The sequence below is a fragment of the Carassius gibelio genome, chromosome A3 (genome assembly GCF_023724105.1).
Source record: "Carassius gibelio isolate Cgi1373 ecotype wild population from Czech Republic chromosome A3, carGib1.2-hapl.c, whole genome shotgun sequence".
NCBI lineage: Eukaryota > Metazoa > Chordata > Actinopteri > Cypriniformes > Cyprinidae > Carassius > Carassius gibelio.
Genome location: NC_068373.1, coordinates 29,673,903 through 29,694,154, shown reverse-complemented (window position 1 = coordinate 29,694,154; position 20,252 = coordinate 29,673,903). Strand labels below are relative to the sequence as shown.

Below are 20,252 nucleotides of genomic sequence, written 5' to 3'. Positions count from 1 at the left end.
ATTTTGTATTTTTTCCAGTTTAACTGGTTTATTAGTTGTTCGCTGTTATTATTACTTGTATGCAAATGACACTCTTTTATTGCATTATAATGAATGATGAATATTGATCAGTGGGGTCCTCTAGTGGTGGTCCGTGATCTCAGCTTCACTCTTTCAAGAGGAATATTTCCTATCTTCTGTGTTTGTGTTGTCTGTGTAAAGCAGGAGCGACGAGTCTCATGCCATACATGCCACTCTGTTATTAAATAAGATAATTTGCATGTGTTTTTTAAGAAACGGCAGGTATGTATGTCAAGTGCATGTATGCAAAGGAAGATTCTTCTCTTAATCTATTTATTACACCAACTCTTAATGAGGAGTTCAGATGTAACTGTTCGGTTGACTTCATTCAGATGACTTGGATGACAACATCATTGTTTCTGGTTTATTGCCTGTGAAGAACATAGTTTTTACTCCCTGAAGTAGGTCTATTAATAGAAAGTTTATTGTTAAAACTTCACAGTAAGTTTCCATAAGTTAATGCTAATGTATAAACTAACATGAACAATACATTTATTGCACTATTAATTAATATTTGTTAATGTTAGTTCATGAAAATACTGTCGTTCATTGTTAGTTCATGTTAATTCACAGTACATTAAAGTTAACAAATAAAACTTTTGATGTTATTAAGGCATTAGTAAATGTTGGAAAGATTAGCTACTGTTACCAGTATATTTGGGAGAAAGAAAATGACTCATTTTTTTGACAATTAACATTTTTTAAAATGTTTATATTTTTGTTGATAGTTTTTTTAAATTAAAATTTAAGCTCATTTAAACTCATTTTATTTTCAAGACTGTAATGCACAATGTACATGTATATAATTTATATAATAAATAATATACAATATATAATTTTTTGTAAATATTTTGAATTTGATTTTATTTGTATGTTTTCTGTTTTTGTTTTAATTGTACATTTTTTGCATTTTTGTTTTTGTCATTGACATTTTTACTATTTTTAATCTATAATTTTAAAGCTTTAGATTTTAGTTTGAGTTATTTTAGTACTTAATTTAAAAGAAAATGAAAATGAGAAATATAAATAAAATGTGCTTACATACAAATTTTTTATTTACTGTAATTTTGACCTTTATTAATAGTTTTTTTTTTGTTCTAAATCAAAACTTGTATCTGTGAATGATAGTGAATGCTTTGTGAACAATTGTATTTTTATTAACTATCATTCACTGCTGAGAGTTCATGCCAACTTTAAAGGTCAGAAATTCCCAAAATGCAGGAGTGAAAAGATTTTAAACCCTCACTTATAAAAGAGGCTTTCGTGCATGAATGTCATTCATCAGCTCACATCCACACCTTTCTGCTGAATTTCACCCCAGCTTCACAAGCACAAGTCATGTTTTATATAAAGAAAGCACTTTGCACTAACGTCTGATTAGCTTACAATGAATAACAAACTTTTACATCATTTATTAATAAGATTTAATTACAAAAAATCTGTTGTTCCCAGTGCATTCACAGATACAACTTTGGATTTTGAAAAAAAAATCTATTAACAAATGTCAACATAACAGTACATTACACCATAAAAGTAAGGACTCATTTGTTTACATTAGTTCAAACATTAATGCAATCAGCAGTACATTTTACTGCATTTAATCATTAGTTTAAAAGATTTTACAGCCGTTGTTTGTTTTCGTTCACAATGCATTAACTGTTAACAGATGCAACTTTACATTTACAAATGCATTGAAAATAACAAATTAAGGTTATTAGATGCTGTAGAGGTATATTGTTCATTATTAGTTATGTAGACCTCTTTTAAGAAGACTATATTTTTTTTTTGCATTTTATTTTTGCGTGTGTGACATTATTGTCTTCAACAAACTTGTTGCAGTAATGAAAGAAAATATTTATCGTAATGCATCCAAAAATGTATTCTCAACATTTAATACAGTATTTTTTATTTATTTAATCAGGGCAGCACGGCAAAACATTTTTTTTTTCCAAAATTATAGGTTTTTTTTGCTTGAAATTACTGACAATCTAGAGATTAGAAAAGTATGATGAGAATGGTAATGCTACAGTTTTCTGCTTGACCTGCTGCAGAGGTGAAGGGCGAGGCCAGCATATTTCCAGCACTGTACTAGTGTAAATAAATACTGCAGAAATATGTGTGGAACGACACGATAGCGATCGGTCCTGTCTGATCGGCAGCTGAAGGTGTGTCTCAGACTTTACCTGCACTAAAAGTGAAGAGCCTTGACAAGATGTAGGCAGCTGACACTGTACCTTTCTGTGGTTTAAACGATGAGACCTCCACCTCAAACCTGCTGAGAAACACACACTTTCACAGCTCAGTTACACACACACACGGCCCTCACTGTGTGCTGATAAGTTTTGATTGTTGGTGTTATTACACACTTTCACCTCTGGCACACATCAGGCAGCGCTGCATTCTTCAGATGCTGTTATTTGCTGCTGATAAATGTCATTGTTAAGGGCAGATGCTCAGATGACAGACGCTGAAAGCTTGTATAGCAGGTACAGCGCCTCAAACACTTGGAGAATCATCAAAGTTTTTTAATGGTTAAACAAATGTCGTGTTAATACATGCACATTAACATGACAAAGTCACAATTCTTTCGATTTCGATACCACAGCAATTTGAGTTGAGTTTTTTAGCAGGCTATTTTACAGTCACTAGATACTAGGTGAATAGGGTCAAACTAACTAATAACCACGAGCTAATAACAAAGCTATGTTTTCCGATATGCAAATTAATATTTAAATATGCAAATGAAGACTTGACTAATTGAGTATGCGCTAATTTGCATAGAATTCCAGAACATAAATCTGAACACTGGATAAATTTAGGTTCAAAATTCTAAAGTTAATGTTTTACTGAAGTGATTTTGTAAATCAGAAAATTCTGTCAATAACAGTGTTATTCTAGTATTATTTATGTACTATTATAGTATTTATTTATATTTTGAATAAGCTTTTAACATTTTTAGTTGTCATTATAGATTAAGTTTAAGTAATTTTATTTATGTATTGTTTTTTTTATAATAATTATCTTTAGTTTTATTTCAGCTTTAGTCATTTTAGTACTTCAGCTTATTTAATTTCAGTTAGGTGTCAGAGCAACCTTTCTAATTTTCATTTAAGTTTTTTATTTTAATTTTTTATTTTTTATTTAATTGTATTCTGTTCTATTTTGGCTTCATTTCAGTGAACAAATATTATATATTTTTTTTAATATATAAAAAAATTAAAATAAAGAATGAAATGATATATAAAACATTTTTTTAATAATGTGAATGAACCCCACAGTTTAAAAACCTTTAGAAAATATATAAGAATAAAACTGTACAATTTGGTGTCTGTGTGTGGTGCTGACATGGAAAAAACCCTAAACTTTAAAATGTACCGTGATTGAAATCTACAGATGCAAATAGATAAGTAAAAAAAAAAAAAAAAACACTTATGTGAATGAAAACATATTTATGGATGCAAAATCTTTAAAGTGCATGAAAAGCTGTGGCCTCTTGTGTCTTACCTTCATTTAAAATTCCTATTTTAGATTTTAGAAGTTGCAAACGTGACACTAAAGACACGAGTCTCATCTAGAGACCTGAGGATCAGAGCATGGACTTTAAGACTCGAAACCGTAAATTACTCGACTGTCAAGCACAGTTAAACCACACTGGTGTTTTATTCACAAGATATAACGATCTCCTCTTCTGTGTTTATAATCAGCTGTAGTTAGTTGGTGGAGCTGGACTCATGTTTTGTAGTGATGTATCTGGGACTCTCCCTGTAGTTGTGTGTGTGTGTGTGTTATATAATTTCTCTTCAGTACTCTGAGTTATAAACTGTGTATTTAGTCTTGAATGAGCGTAAAATTGTTCTTTTGTGTTTGTGAGCAGAGCCTGCAGGGCAACAAGACTATTTGGAGAAAAAACAGAACAGTTATGAACATCGGTTATGATGATAAGTTATCATCAATGCCTTTTTTCATTTTATTTTATTTTATTTTATTTAACTTAATTGTGTACTATTAAATTTTATAAAACTGTAGTGTAGGCTACACTCATTTATTTTATGGAACAGGAAAATGCTGCCATTTTAAGAGTTGACGATTTTGTCTTAGTTCCTACAATGTAAATCAATGGAAAACATACGATTTAAAGAGGTAAGAATGAACCTCCGCCTCTAATTATAACCATAACTGGGGCACGAGGATAAAATTAAAACAAATTAAAGTGATAGTTCACTCAAAACTGAAAATATGCAATTAACACACTCACATTTTGTCTTTACTGTTCTTCTTAAGAAATAAGTCTCCTACATCTGAGATGGGAGAGTGAGTAAATGAACAGCAAATTTTCATTTATGAGTGAACAACACCTAGGTGGCGATTTATATGCCTTTGTACAATGCGAATAGTAACGTATTTAAAAAAAGGAAGGAAGCTCCGCCCCTAAATATAACAGGTCATTTTCATGTGCAAATTCATGTGCATTCACATTAGCAATATTTCACAACCGAGCATAATGATGTTTGAAACTTCTTCAGCCTCACATGAATCTCCCGATTGTGCAGATATCTGTATTAAAACAGAAATTTGGAGAAACAACAGTGAACGTGTACTCTCTTATAGCCACTATTTCTGCAAAAACTGAATCTTAAACCTGAATAAACAGCGACTTATGCACTGTGGGGACACATGGGGAAACACTTTTAAATCATACCGAATAAGTATTTTTGGGAATGTAAAAATGCAGAAAGTTTTCTGTGAGGGTTAGGTTTAGGTGTAGGTCGACGGAAAATACCATTACACCCGTGGAGAGTTCCCACATAAGAATCGTAGATGTATTTGTGTGTGTGTGTGTGTGTGTGTGTGTGTGTGTGTCTGTACCCAGGTATTTAGGTGTGTATCTGTGTCAAGTGCCTGTGAAGGGTGTGAAGGAGACGCGCCTGTTTCAGTAGTATGTCTTAAGAACAATAAACTGCATTTCCACTCACCATTCTTTACAAAAGTTTTTTTTTTTTCATGCAGAAACAAAGAGGATTGCAGATACTGTACGAAAATAAACACATGATGTCACACATATCGGACAGGTCAAGCATTCCACTCATGGTACCGGTTTAATGCAGTCAGTGATTGTTACTCAAGTTCGCTAATCTGTTGCTGTTCAGGAATACAGACTGTTTCAAGACAAGAAACAGGAAAATATCAGTGTTAATGTTGTAAAATTAATCAGAAATGAAATTATTTTTAGCAGATCTACTGAAGGCAGTAGTGTAGAAATAAGAAAAAGTAAAATAGATGCATTATTTATTGTAAAAACAAAAGGGGGGGGGGGGGGGGGTGAACAAAGCCGTTTACAGTTAATCATTTGGCAGATGGTTTTAGCCAAAGCAACTTATAAATGAGAACAATAGAAGCAATCAGACCAATGAGAGAACAACAACAGATAACTTAATTGACATGACAAGTGGATAATAAAATCCATGCTTCTGAATGACAGATCTTAATGATGACATGTAGATGGAGAAGAGAAGAGGTCCAAGTACTGAGCCTTGAGGAACCCCAGTGGCAGGAAGTTGTGACTTAGTAACCTCACACCTCCAAGACACCATGAAGGGCCAACCTGAGAGGAAGGGCTTGAACCACAGGAGTGCGGTTCCTGAGATGCCCATTTTCATGAGAGAATGAAGAGTGGTTAACAGTGTCAAAAGTAGCAGACAGATCCAGCAAGATGAGTACTGAAGATTTTGAAGCTGCTCTTGTCAGTCTCAGGTCTTCAGTAACCGAGAGCAGGGCAGTCTTAGTTGAGTGGCCGCTGTTGAAGCCAGATTGGTTGCTGTCCAGGAGGTTGTTCTGTACAAGAAACATAGAGAGCTGGTTGAACACAACTCACTCAAGTGTCTTTGCAATGAAAGGAAGACGGACTCCTGGTCTGTAGAGAATCCTTTTCTTCTGTATTAAATAATAACAGATGTGCATGTCATACATCATCAAGTCTTTGTTTTAAAATAAGTGAATGGCAAAACTATATTCTAAACAAGACAAATTTGTCATTCAAATAAAGTTCCGAATTTTGAATTCTGATTGGACGAATTTGGAATGTTCAGTAGATTCTAAAATGATGCAGTGAATTGGTACGTTGCTTGGCAACCGTTAACCGTCTCCTGTACAGTTACACTGACACTTATTTTTGGTTGTTGATATTGTGATTATTATGATAATTATTGAGCCTCTAAATGGCTTTATACACAATGATTCTGTAGTTAGTAATGAATGTTTAAATAAATATCTGCCAGTTCATTTAGAAAAATAAACGTATAGTTGACCCAAAATTTCTAATTTGCAGGTAATTTACTTTACTTTCAAGCCACCCAGATGTACTGTAGATTAGTTTGTTTCTTCATGGAAACAGATTTGCAGAAATGTAGCGTTACATCACTTGTTCACCAATGGGTGCTCAGCAGTGAATGGGTGCCGTCAGAATGAGAGTCCAAACAGCTGATAAAAACATCTCAATAATCCTCAAGTAATCCACACCACTCATGTCCATCAGTAATGTCTTGTGAAGTGAAAAGCTGTGTTTATTAGAAACAAATCCACCATTAAGATGTTTTTTTTTAACTTCATACCATTGCTTCTGACTAAATAACACTTCCTTCAGTGAAAATGTCAATCTCCTTTTGTCTCTTACGTCAACATCCACCAACATAATTGTGTAGAGCTAATTAGGACTGTTTTAAATCGTAAACGGAGCTTGATCTGTGCAGATTTCTCTCCTGATTCAGACCAGATTACTTTTTATTGGAGGAAGCAATATTACAGATAGAAGACTCGTGTTTTACAATGGATTAAAGTTAAACATCTTAATGATGGATTTGTTTCTTACAAACACACAGCTTTTTGCTTCTCAAGACATTAACTGATGGACTATTGTGATGTTTTTATCAGCTGTCTGGACTCTCATTCTGACGGCACCCCTTCACTGCAGAGGATCCACTGGTGAACAAAATAGTTAACTATGACACTAAACGCTCATTTGAGACGCCCTGCGGCCTAAACACACTCTATAGAAGAGCACTAATGCTGGGAACCTCACACTAACACGCCGATGCATGCATGACGGAGCAGGTTTAGATTTAATTTGTGCTTCCGGTGTTTCGTCTGCCTGTGGGACGCCAGTACATGTCAGGGTCAGAGGTCACGGGGTACTGTCCCTGATTGGCTTAATTACATACTGTAAGTTTGTCGTTTGTGGGTGGCTCAATGCCTCGTCTTTTGAGTTATGATGATAAATGAGCAGTGACAGAGAGAGAGTGTTTCTAAAGTTGATCTGACTGGATAGACCGCATTCCCGCTCCACCACACACCAAACACTCATGCATTTCCACACCTGTTATCAGGTGTAAGAGCAGATGAATATTTCTAAACCGAGAAACTGCAGGAGTGTTGATGAATCTAATGGTGTTTTTGGTTCATTTTAGAGGCTGTATGAAGTCAAGACCCCACAAACAAATACAATACTTACTGACTGTCTTCATCTTTAATGTTAGATCTGTTTTTTAGCATTTTATGATCCAATCATTCTCATTTTTGTACATTTTACATTGACATTTATGCATCTGGTAGACGTTTTTTCCCCAAAGAGACTTAATGTAGAGGTAGTGTAAGATTTGTAATGTTTTTGAACGAAGTCTGTTCTGCTCACTAAGGTTGCATTTATTTGAGATACTGAAATGTTTTTGTCGTTTCAATTAGTTTATTGCTGTGACCAATGCTGAATTTGTCAGTGTCACACGATCCTTCAAAACTCATTATAAATATGCTTGTTTGCTGCTTAAGAAACAATTCTGATGCTGAAAACGGTTGTTGTTTTGTAGAAACTGCAATATATCTCGTTCTTCAGGATTCTTTGCTGTTAAAAGAATAGTAATAGAAATCTTTTCTAACATTAAAAATGTCTTGACTGTCACTTTAGATAAGTTTACTGTATCCTTGCTGAATAAAAGTGTTATGTTCATTTTGAAAGGTTCATGACACATGTAATGTCTGTAGTGTCTGTGGTTCAGGTATTTCCAGAGGACAGTGAGCGTGCAGAAGAGGAAGAGTTCGCCGGAGGGATTCAGAGGGCAGGAACAGGTGCGTCCAGTCTGAATGTGACACACCTGTTTAGTGGGCGGAGCCACAGCAGGTGACAGACAGCCATAACAGAAGACAGACGGGAGCTCGACATCACTGAGCCCCACACAGACGCAGACGCAGGACCCGGGATGTTTAAGAGGAAGGAATACAGTCCCATCAAGCCCGAGCAGTGAGTTTCCATCACTTCATGTTTTATGTGAACTTATGTCTCGTTTCTGTTCGCTCTCGTATGATATTTATGCCTTTAGCAAGAGCCTTATGGCTCATTAGATCAGATCAGAGACACACACCTGAATGAATGAAGGCATTTTAGAGTAGAAATGCACCAGTGTTTATGCATTAAAACTGTGAGTTGACTGGATTTGTGTGTGATTTATCTTTATGAAAGGGGAGGCATTATCTCTCTTTCTCACACACACACACACACACACACACTAGCATTATCACAAAATAATGCAGGATGGGGCGATCCGTGTCTTTGGGCGATAATGAATGTGCCTGATTATTCTGCTCATTAAGCAACTAATTACCATAAAAAGGGCCCCGAATATTGTAATTATTTTATTTTGTGATGAGAAAAACCAATAATGCTTGAAGACAAGATTCCATTTGTTATCATTGCATTAGTTAACATGACCCGACAATGACAAACAGCATTTATTAATCAGTTAATAGTTGTTTCTGTGTTTACTACTACATTGAAAGTTGTGTCTGTTAGCTGTATTTAATGTACCTCAGAGTTAACAATTGTATTTTTAACTAACATTAACAAAAATTGATGAGGAGCTGAGTTTGACACCCTGTTATAAAGTCTTCCTGAAACCTCATTGCACATGAATATTAGATGGCGTCAGCCAATCAGAGTGCAGGATTCAGTGTGCCATGCAGCTCGTGAGGGGAACTGGTTATGACAGTGAGTCAGTGGTTAACAGTTTAGTGCTGTGTGCTGTGGGACGTCTAAACTACAGCGTCTTCTGAGGAAACGAGTTCATTTATCATATTCAAAGCACAGAAACACAGTGAACGACAGAGAGACGGCAGATGAGTGATCAGACACTGACAGCAGCAGCAGATGGCCTCGGGTGGAATTATTACACATGCATGCAGGCTTTATGATGCTATTAATTATGCATTAGGTCATTTAAAAATGGTGGCAAATCTTCTTTTTTTTCTTTTTTTTTTTTTTTTTTTATGAAATTTTATTATTGAATAATTATTGAGACAAATTTTTAAGTCTTAGCCTGCTAAATAAAGCATGTTCATGTTTAGTCTAATGGCATCTCTTGGCATCTTTAGACATATTCAAGGAATTTCAGAAATGTTGAACAGAAAAATGATTATGTGAAAGTGAAATTTTTATGTAATTATTATTATTTTTTAATTATTATTTAGATTTAAAAAAAAATCATATTGTATTTTTTATATATCATAAAACATATTTATAATTATATACACAATTAGCAATTTAGCAAACTGCCAAAATGAAAATACAGACATCAATACAGAAAATCATATACTTTTAAGTCCTGTGAGTTCCTGCATTAGAAACAAAAGGATTTGTTTTATTTTATTTTTATTATTTCATTTAGTTTATTTTATACATTCTATGTTTTGTTTTATTTTTTCATTTTATTTGATCAGTTATACTTTACATTTTTTATATTTATTATTTTTTACATTCCTTTTATTTTATTTTGTTTTATTTTTTAATGTTATATTTTCTATATGTTTCATTTTAGTATTTTTATTTTGTTTTGTAAATGATATTTGACCTTTTCTGTCAGTGCTGTGGAGAGGTCCCAGAACAGAGAGCTGTAGTAGTGCTCTCTGACACTGAAGTGGATCCAGCTGATGGTGTTTGAGTGTGTTTCCTTGTGTCATGCTGAGGCTCTAACTGCTGTTTGTGAAACACTATTGTGTGAGGGATTCAGGTGTGTGAGGGAGTTTTAGGAGGTGTGTGTTTAACCTAGAATTGAATTGTGTGCTAATCAGTGTGAGTTATTCATTTCCTCATGATAATGAGTCAGTGATTGTTCTAATTAACTGATGGTTAATTGTGTTTGAATGAGGAAATCTCTCTGTGTTTGAGCTCGACCCCCTAACAGAGAGAAAGAGCATTAGTTTGAGCACTGCTAGTTTCTCCTTCTGATCATTAAAACCTTTTTTAATCTCTTTTTTTTTTGTTTTTTTGTTTGTGTGCATTAAATGTATTTATGTGTATTTGTATTTATTAATTTTTTTATTTATTTTGTTTCTTTCTTTGTGTATGTATATTCTCAAATGGTAAATATGATCATTGCATGAATTAATATTTATAAAATGTATAGCAGTTTTTTTTTGAAGTTTTGAAATAATTAAATATTTATGCATTTGTTTTAATTATTTTTAAAACATGATTATGCCGATTGCATGGATTTTAAATAATTATTTTTTTTAAAGTGCAAGTATTTCATGCAGTCTCTCAGTTCATATTTGTACTATAATATTATATTCTTTTCAACATTTTTATCAGCTTTTAACTTTTTTAATCAAATATTTATTAATATATATTTATTTACTTGGTGATTATGGACTCGAATGGATTTTGACAAATTGATTTCTAAAAGTAAAGTAATTTTTTTAGAACATACGTGATGTTTATTATTTTTCACCATTTTTAATCACGTTTTGAGTCACTGCTGAAGTGCGCAGGCGGGAGCAGAAAGACTCTTCCCAGAAATGCATGGCCTTTAAAGAGCAGCCACACGCTTGATTATGTGTGAGACAAAGAGCCGCCCGCACGTCCAGGGTGTGACTTTACACAGCAGCAGCAGAGATTCCTGAAGAAAAGAGCAGGAATTCTGAGAGTTCCACCTCAACATTCCACAGACACGCCCACACACCTGTCAATCACTCTCTCTCTCTCTCTCTCTCTGTCTCTCTCTCTCGGTCTCTCTCTCTCTCTCTCTCTCTCTCTCTCTCTCGGTCTCTCTCTCTCTCTCTCTCTCGGTCTCTCTCTCTCTCTCTCTCTCTCTCTCTCTCTCTCTCTGGAAGGTGTGACCGTCAGCTCAGTAAAAGTGCAGATGAGCTGCTGACAGGGCGAGTGATTTGACAGATGAAGTCTGATACGGGCGGTGGAGAAAGTAGAAACTGAAATCTTATGGCATTTCTTCTGCTGAAGATGCCAAGACACCGATGAAAGCAGCAGAGACAGTGACTCTCACACTGTTAAACACGTTACATGAGCTTGATGTTTGAGAGTCACTGAAGCAGGTGAAGCGTCCAGGCGTATGAAAGGGCTGGAGCTGAACGTCTGTCGTGAGAGGCAGGAAGTGTAGGTCTAGCTCTCCCAGCTGCTTCCTGTTTTAACATTGCTGTGTTCTTGTCTTGTATTCAGTCTGAGCAGAGATTTCTGTGGTGTGAAGGAGATGGAGTTCACGCAGTTCGTAAAACAAGGTCTGTTTACCATTGATATACAGTACTACCATAGGTTTTGTTTATATTTTTAAATAGGTTTTATTGTATTGTCTGTTTCTTTTGTGAGTGTGTGTGTGTTCTGGGAGTTTTTATTTTAATTTCAAATAAAGTTTTCTAAATTTTTTGATTTTTTTTGTTGTTGTTGTTGTTAAAGGAACAGTTCACCCCAAAAAAAAGAAAATGTGAAAAATGTTGAAAATGTACTCACCCTCAGGCTATCCAAGATTTTTTTTTGTTCATCAGATTTTGAGAAATTCAGCATTGCATCTCTTGCTCAGCAATGGATCCTCTGCGGTGAATGGGTGCCGTCAGAATGAGAGTCCAAACAGCTGATAAAAAAAATCACAATTGCAGCTTAAACTGTAAATAAAAGTATATATGTGTACTAAATGTTAATGGATTTTGATGTGATAGACAACAGGAGATTGTCTTTTTCCAAAAGGATTGTGTTTGTATTTTAGCCAGAGACAACAGTTTAAAGTTAAAACATCTTAAAGATGGATTTTTTTTTTCTAGCAAACATTCAGCTTTTTTTCTTCACAAGGCATTAACTGATAGAGTGGAGTGGTGTGGGTTAGTTGTGGATTATTGTGATGTATTTATCATCTGTTCAGACTCTCATTCTGACGGCACCCATTCACTGCAGAGCAACCATTTCTGAACAAGTGTCTGTTCCCATGAAGAAACAAACGCCTGATGGTGAGTTATCTATCATGTTGAGTTTGAGTAGTAAATGATGTTATTTCTCCCGACAGTCGCTGTGGCCACCGTCCCTGACAGCGCGAAGGCCAGCCTCATTGACAGCCGGCTGGAACAGATCTATTTAGACCTGCTGAATTTAGAGAAAGACATGCAGAACCAAATGAGGTCTCCGTTAGATCGCGCCGCACCCATTGGAGACCTGTCCGCCAGAACCAAAGACCACGATGTAAGAGCGGGAATCAAAACTGGAGTTTTAAATCTAAATATGGTCTAGTTGGTTAAAGGAGAAACAAATGCTGGATAATATAGGAATTTGTAGGAAACATTGACTGACTCACAGTTTGCTTTGATTTCTCCAGGGTTTTGTCGCAACTCTAAGAAACCTGGAGGCCGAGAAAGCATCGGCTCAGAGGGACATGGAGCCCCTGATATCCCAGAAACCCCTGGGGCCCACCACATCCTCACTGCCTCTGAAGCTGAGCAAAGTCAACAACAAATTCGACAACATCACCACCCTCTCTGATCTCTACCACAAGAAGTAAGAAACAACACGAAGCCTGTATTATGTATTGTGGTATTTCTATGGTTTATGGACACATACTATGGTAAAAACTTGGGATTATTTCTTCAGGATCACGTCTTCCATGTTCCTGGAGAAACAGATCAAGAAGGTGTGCAATATGCTGACTGCGTTCGAGGATGATTTGGCTGCAGACCCTGGTGTGTTAGATGAACCCAATGCCATCCGCAATCACTCCGTACAGCTGCAGGTAGACACCACTGATCTCTAATAGAGAACTGAATGGCGTGACGTCATAAAAGTGAAGCCGCTGCGCCGCCATATTGGTATTCTCTGGTAGTACCATACAGTCTATTGAAATAATGGGAAATCGTACGATTTAGATGAGAAAACATCAAGTTTCAAGTTTCCCTGTACATTCTTACAAAACAAACGTCCGAAGCATGTAAACGGTTATTATGTGTCGGGAATTTCCCCTGCGTATTAAAAAGTTACATATCATATTCATCGCAGTAGCGTACATAAACATCAGCGGACGAGATCCTAAAAGAAATACGCATTTCAAATGACAAAGTGCTCACGAAATCTGAATAAAGGTTATGCTTTGTATACATTAACTCACCTTGTACATTCACTGTTTATGTAATTAGGTTTTATTTATTTTTTCTAAAGTAGGCTAACGGCAAATGTTTCAACAAAAATGTATTTAACAGCATTAATTTTGAAGCAGTTAAAGATTTATATGTTGGTACAATTAATAATTAATTAACCATACATAACATAACATAACGTTTTACTCCTGTTGAAAATGTAATGCTAGTAAAACTCCATAGAGTTCGCGCAATCTTGAAGAGTTTGAAATCGATAGTGCTCCATCGAGACATTAATAATAGATTGTATTATAACTTATTCAGCGAAATAATGCTGACTACGTATGCTACAGACTTCTGTTGGACATTAAGCTTTATTTCCAACCTAATGCATGGTAAGCTGTGAATTTCTGATATGCTTCAAGTGGGGGGATTTTAGGTCAGTGTTTTGGCTGTAACTTAATGATGCCCTCTGCTGGTAGGGTGTATCTTTATCTATAGTATTCTCATTTAGTTTCTTACTTTCTTAATATACATGAAAAATGCATTAACATGATTCGGTTTTATTTATTTATTTTAAAAAGAATTACATTTATCAAAATTTATCAAAAGTGACAGTAAAGACATTTGTAATGTTAAAAATGATTTCTGCTTCAAATAAATGCTGCTCTTTTGAACTTTCTACTCAACGAAAAATCCTAAAAAATAAAATGTATCATGGTTTCCACAAAATGATGAACCAGCATGAGCAAATGAGCATACTAGAATGATTTCTGAAGGATCATGTGACATTGAAGACTGAAGTAATGATGCTTAAAATTCAGCTTTGATATATATATATATATATATATATATATATATATATATATATATATATATATATATATATATATATATATATATTTAAATAGAAAGTTATTTTAAATTTTAATAATATTTCATAATATTACTGTTTTACTATGCTTTGCTCAAATAAATCCAGCCTCGTTTTTCAGAAGATACTTTTTTCAAAAACATTAAACAAAATCTTACGGATCCCAAACTTTTGAATGGTATTGTATTATGGATTATATTCAAAGTCTTCTTAAGCCTTATCAAAGAAACACACCAATTAAACAGTTCAAGTCATTTTTATCTACATTAAATATCTTCCTTTTTAGATTCAGTGCTGAAATTAAAGCAGGAATTGTTTAGATATGGTACAACTTCTCATTCAAAACATTGTATTGATTTGTTTGTATATCTACAAATGTTTTCTCTTCAGACCATGAGTAAAGAGGTTATATCCAAGAAAGATGACATTCAGCAGTTGAACCGTGAGTTGGCTGTCACAGAGCAGGCATGCAGCTCTCTGCAGAAGATCTTCCAGGAGTATTGCCCTGACATCACCCACCAAGAGAACGAGGTCAAGAACTTGAGGAATCGCTACTCCAACATCAACAGCCAGCTGCAGCAAAGGTGAGATGTCAAAAAAGGCATCTTCTTTTTTTGTGCTGACGTCTTTTTTGTTTATTGAGGCAAGTCTGATCTTTTACAGTGTTATAGTCTTTTAAAACTCTATCTGTAAACTTTTTACTTCACAGGACAACTCTGCTGCAAGAGGCCATGAATAAAAATACGGAATTTAACCGTGCCATCCAGTCGCTCACTGCTTTCCTCATCAATATGCCCAACAACGAAGTTTGGCCAGGTGAAAGTGTGTCGCAAATCTATGCCAAGCAACACTCTCAGTTGGTCAGTATTAAGTTTTATTGGCACAGCTTTAAAATGGTTGATTTTCATTAATTTGATTACTTTACATTTTTTATAATTATTAATATTATCGGATATATTTATTGTAAATATGTATTAATTCTTAAAGAAGAAATAATTCTTAAGACTAATGCTATTAGTATATTAATTGCTTATTTTTTTGCAATTCCGTTTAGTGCCACTAGTGGCATATATCATATCTCAGATATGTTGAATTATACTGTAATATCATGTGAAAATAATTTTGGTTGCAGAGGGCAGTTGAAGACATCAAGAGAAAGCAGGATGATGTAAACCGGGTGGTGAAAATTTCACGTGAACTGCAGGGCGTTCTTAACGTACGATGGCCATTTGAACATGATCATACTACTGCACATTTCGCATGTCAGTTCTAACTTGAATGTAAATGATTGCTTGCTTCTGTGTCTTCAGGAGTATGAATTGAATTCTAACAAATACCGCAGTGCAATGGGAAAACCAGAAATAAACACAAAAAGACTTGATTACATCACCCTGGCTGAAGCTGTGCAGAGGAAGGTAGGTTGCTTTACCATAATGACCATAATAACGACTTATTGTTTGTGTACATTTCCAAATATCTGTACAATTTGTTACTTTAGGAAAGGGATGTTGTGAACCTTTACTCTGAAGTATCAGCACAGAATAATCAACTGCTGAATCAAGTGATATTGGCCAAGGACCTCATCAGCAAGGTACTGTAATGTTGTTGAAGGATATAAAGCTACCATGAACTTCTTAACTTAACATAAACCAATCTTTTTTTTTCTTCCCATTAATAGAATGATGAAATTGTGAGCCATGTAGTGGTAAGGCAGCAACTTCAGATTCAAAGTCAGCAGAGGGACTTGGATGAAGTTGACGGTCTGAAGCGAGAACTGCATGAAGAAATATCTCGCCGTGCTCATGCCGAGAATGATTTAACGACCTACAGGAAACGTATGATGTCCCTGAAGAGTCGGAGAGGTGTTGAGCGTGTCGAAGAAAAGGAAACTGTTCATTACTACCGTGATCAGAAGCTGGAGGCCAACTTGGAAGCACTTAAGAGGAGGGTAACGGAAGAGATAAATAAACGATCCGAATTGCACACCGAAATTGAGATTGTCAACAAAAAAATTGTCAGTTGTGAACGTGAAATTGTCGAAGTGAAGCCCAAGCTGGTGACAAAGGTGCTTACTGAAATTGAGCGTGATCCCAAATTGGATATTGAAGCCAAGAGGATCAGGGAGCTCATGCTCAAGCTAAGGGAGGAAATTCGAGTGCACGAGAGTGAAACGGTACATATGAGAACAGAAGTTACTGTCCTGGAGAGCAAGAGACCTGTGATAAAAGAGAAATTGGTTTTGAAAGAGGTTGTGAAACTAGAAAAAGACCCTGAAATGCTGAAAGCTGTGTTAAACTTGAAGAGCGAGATCTCTAATGAAGGTGTCAGATGCCAGAACCTGAACGATCAGATATTCCAGATAAGGAGTCAGATCAATAATCTGGAGAGGATTATTCCAACTATACAACCGAAAACTATCATCAAGGAGGTGAAAAGGGTGGAGCAGGATGCTGAGCTCCTACAAGAGTCCAAGACCCTCCGTGTACACCTGGAAGAACTGGTCCGTGAATACAATATTATGATGAAAGAGTTCTCCAGCCTTCAGCTGCGCTACAGCCAAGTGGAGACCATCAAACAAAAGATAGAGTTTAATGAGATCATCCATGAGATCTACAGGATTGACCCTGAGACAGAGGTGGAACTGAGACGGCTGAGAAACGAGCTTCTTGAAATAAGCAGACGTCGTACTAGCATTGAGAATGAGATCAATGTGATCATGGTGGATCTGAAGACTCTGCGCTCCGAGAAGCCAAAGGTTGAACTGAAGGAAGTGACTCGAGAGTTGGTGAAAGAAGAGAGGAGTCCTGAAATTGTCAAAGAAATTAAGAGGTTGAATGAGCAGCTCACCATTTTGAGAACCAATTTTGACTCCACTATGAATCGGGTGATTCGTCTACGCAAGGACAGGGATGAGTGGAAGTCTGAAAGATCAAAGGTGGAGACCAAAGTGGTGACCAAAGAATTGATAAGGTATGAAAATGACCCTCTTCTGGAGAAGGAAGCTGAACATCTCAGGAGGGAAGTACGAGAGGAAATTCAACGTCGCCGAACGGTTGAGGAGAATGTGTTTGACCTTAAAAACAAGTACATTGTGCTGGAGAGACAGAAACCAGAAGAAAGGGTTGTGGTCCAAGAAATTGTGCGCCTCCAGACAGATCCCAGTCAGATTCTGGCCCACCAGAGGTTAGTCAAGACTTTGGAGGAGACCATAAAGGGTCGTAGGCAGCTAGAACTGGAGGTGCAGCAGATGAGATCTCTAGTCCTGGAGCTGGAGAAAAAGCTGGAGCTTGTGGATCGGCAGAAGAAGATCCAGGTAGAGACAGAGCTGAGACAAATCAAGGCTAGAATCTATGAACTTGAAACTTGTCCAACACCTGTTGAGGAAAAGATTGTTATAGAGGAGGTTTTGAAAGTTGAGAGAGACCCTACAGTTGACAAACTAATCACTGACCTTCGCGTTACCCTGGAAAATGAAAGTTCCAGCTTTTCCCGTCTGGAGAGAGAGATTCGAAACCTCAAAATCAGGATAGAGTCTCTGACCAAAGAGAAATCTGTGGAGAAGGTCATCCATAAAGAGGTTATTAGGGTTGAGAAGGACCAAACGGTGGAGGCAGAAAGAGAAAACCTTAGAGCCCAACTCACCCAGTTGAAGAATGCAAGAGCCCTCAAAGATGAAGAACTTCTGCGACTCAACAACAAAATAACTCGAATTCAGACAACCAGAACAACTTTCTCTCAAGAAGAGACCACCTTGATTGTGTACAGGGATAGAATCAAGAAAGAGATGAATGAACTTCTCCAGGAGTTGAGAAGACTAGAGTCCCAAAAACAGGAGATCACCATAACTTTCCAACATCAATCCAAGCTCTTGAGTGAGAGGAACCAAGTCAGCAGGCAAAACAGCATCAAGCTGGAGTCTGAAGTCCAGCGCCTGGAGAGAGAAATCCTGGAAGTGAAAGAGTTTATCAACCGACTGGAAATTACTATCATGGAGCTCCAGAAACAAATAAAGGAGACGCACCACACAGAGACAAACACCAGAGAGACCAACGTCTCCACCAAAGTCACAATTCTGGACCCAGAGACTGGCAAAGACATGTCAGCCTATGATGCCTATGTTGAAGGTCTGATTGATCGCAATCAGTACATCCACTTCCAAGAGCTTGAGTGTAGTTGGGAGGAAATCACAACCACTGGTCCTGAAGGTGAGACCACGCTTCTGCAGGATCGTAAAAGTGGAAAGCAGTACTCCATCGAGACAGCCCTGAAAAATGGCAGACTGACCAAGAATGAGCTTCAGCGCTACAGAGAGGGCAAAATGTCCATTTCAGAGTTTGCTCTTCTGGTTGCAGGGGAGAAGAAATCAACATCCCTCCCTCCTCTAAGTTCAACTCAAACAACAACTGTTCAGACACACGCCCCAACAAGCCAGAGCTACAACTCCTCTTCACTGACACGTCGCCTGTCCTACTCCAGCAATAGCAACTTAAACTCACTGTTGATCACCAGTGGAGATGAGCTTTTCCCGATTTCAGGCATCTTAGATGTCACCACAGACAGCCGCATGTCTGTACGAAGTGCACTTACACGCAAACTGATTGATCAAGACACAGCAATGAGGCTTCTGGAAGCTCAGGCTGCCACTGGAGGTATTGTGGACCTGAACAAGAAAGACAAACTCTCCATTCACAAGGCAGCAGAGTGTGGATTGATTGAGTCAAGCCATCTTCACAAACTCCTCAGTGCCCAGAAGGCCTTTACTGGCTTTGAAGACCCTGTGTCCAAAGAGCGAATGTCAGTGGGAGAAGCTGCCCGAAGGGGAATGATTCCCAACGACAGTGCCATGTGGTTCATGGAGGCGCAGATGCTGACTGGCGGACTGGTAGACCCGAAACGAGCAGGTCGTATTGACTTACAAAATGCTGTTAACACAAAACTGATCGATGCATCTATGGCCAAGCAACTTCAGGATGATTCGACCTTCGTGAAGAATGTGTTTGACCCCACCAAGAAGGAAAAGATCACATATAAGGAGGCCATGGCTCGATGCAGGAAGGACTACACCACAGGGCTGCTCCTGCTCCCTGCTGCCTCAACCGACACCGTTGACGCTCCATCCTATTCCAGCTACAATTTCTCCAAAAGATAAAGATCACCCAAAGAGTGATGACAGATATAAGTGCTGCATATCAAGGGGCTTTTAATTCTAGGGCTTTTTTCATAACCATATATAAAATAAATATTCTCTGGTGCCTCTCATACTGAGGAGTTTATCTTTTCCTGTCTTTGTTTTTAACATGCAGTTACTCATTATTTTCTGGTTCGTCTTGATGAATGGGCTGAATTGCTTTTTGAAATTAATATATAATAAAATATCCTACTTCACGTATACCTAAAGTGACTGTGTATGTTTTAATTTTCCAGCTAGGAAAAGTGACTATCTACAGCAAATTCAATCTCTGTTGAAAACGCTCAACACCAGGGTTTCCCAAATGTCCCCTGGAGGTTTGAAAGGGAACTGCAGGTGATTTGAGAGTCAGCAAAATTAATCATAAAAATCAGTTTAAAAAAATAATATTAAAATCACAATACACTTGCAAAAAAGTTGAAATAGTTACATGTTTCCCTGCATATCATGTGACTCCATTAACTTCAAGTAAATATTTTAACTGAGAGGGGTTCGGCTGACAAAAAGTTTGGGAATCTCATCAGTTTCATCAGTTTTGCTCCATAATATAAGGTTTCCCTCATAATAAAGGGGAAGTCATGGCCTAATGGTCAGAGATTCAGATTCGTAATCCAAAAACTGTGAGTTTGAGTCTTCGGCAGGCAGGAGTTGTAGGGGAGTGAATGTACAGTGTTCTCTCCACCTTCAATACCACGACTGAGGTGCCCCTTGAGCGAGGCACTAAACCCCCAACTGCTCCCTGGG

General features: G+C 36.8%; 1 protein-coding gene across 1 annotated transcript in view; it reads left to right on the top strand.

Moving 5' to 3' along the window:
• The window catches only part of LOC127941920 (envoplakin-like), a 70,342-nt gene extending 50,633 nt beyond the window's left edge, over nucleotides 1–19,709 (top strand). Inside the window, exons 2-12 of the mRNA XM_052537405.1 lie at nucleotides 8,092–8,347; nucleotides 11,555–11,613; nucleotides 12,390–12,562; nucleotides 12,696–12,874; nucleotides 12,968–13,106; nucleotides 14,711–14,904; nucleotides 15,030–15,180; nucleotides 15,453–15,536; nucleotides 15,631–15,735; nucleotides 15,819–15,911; nucleotides 15,999–19,709. Coding sequence (XP_052393365.1) covers nucleotides 8,307–8,347; nucleotides 11,555–11,613; nucleotides 12,390–12,562; nucleotides 12,696–12,874; nucleotides 12,968–13,106; nucleotides 14,711–14,904; nucleotides 15,030–15,180; nucleotides 15,453–15,536; nucleotides 15,631–15,735; nucleotides 15,819–15,911; nucleotides 15,999–19,469 — 4,689 coding nt within the window. The 5' untranslated portion in view covers nucleotides 8,092–8,306 and the 3' untranslated portion in view covers nucleotides 19,470–19,709. The remainder of the gene's footprint in view (nucleotides 1–8,091; nucleotides 8,348–11,554; nucleotides 11,614–12,389; nucleotides 12,563–12,695; nucleotides 12,875–12,967; nucleotides 13,107–14,710; nucleotides 14,905–15,029; nucleotides 15,181–15,452; nucleotides 15,537–15,630; nucleotides 15,736–15,818; nucleotides 15,912–15,998) is intronic.
• The last annotated feature ends 543 nt before the right edge of the window (nucleotides 19,710–20,252 follow it).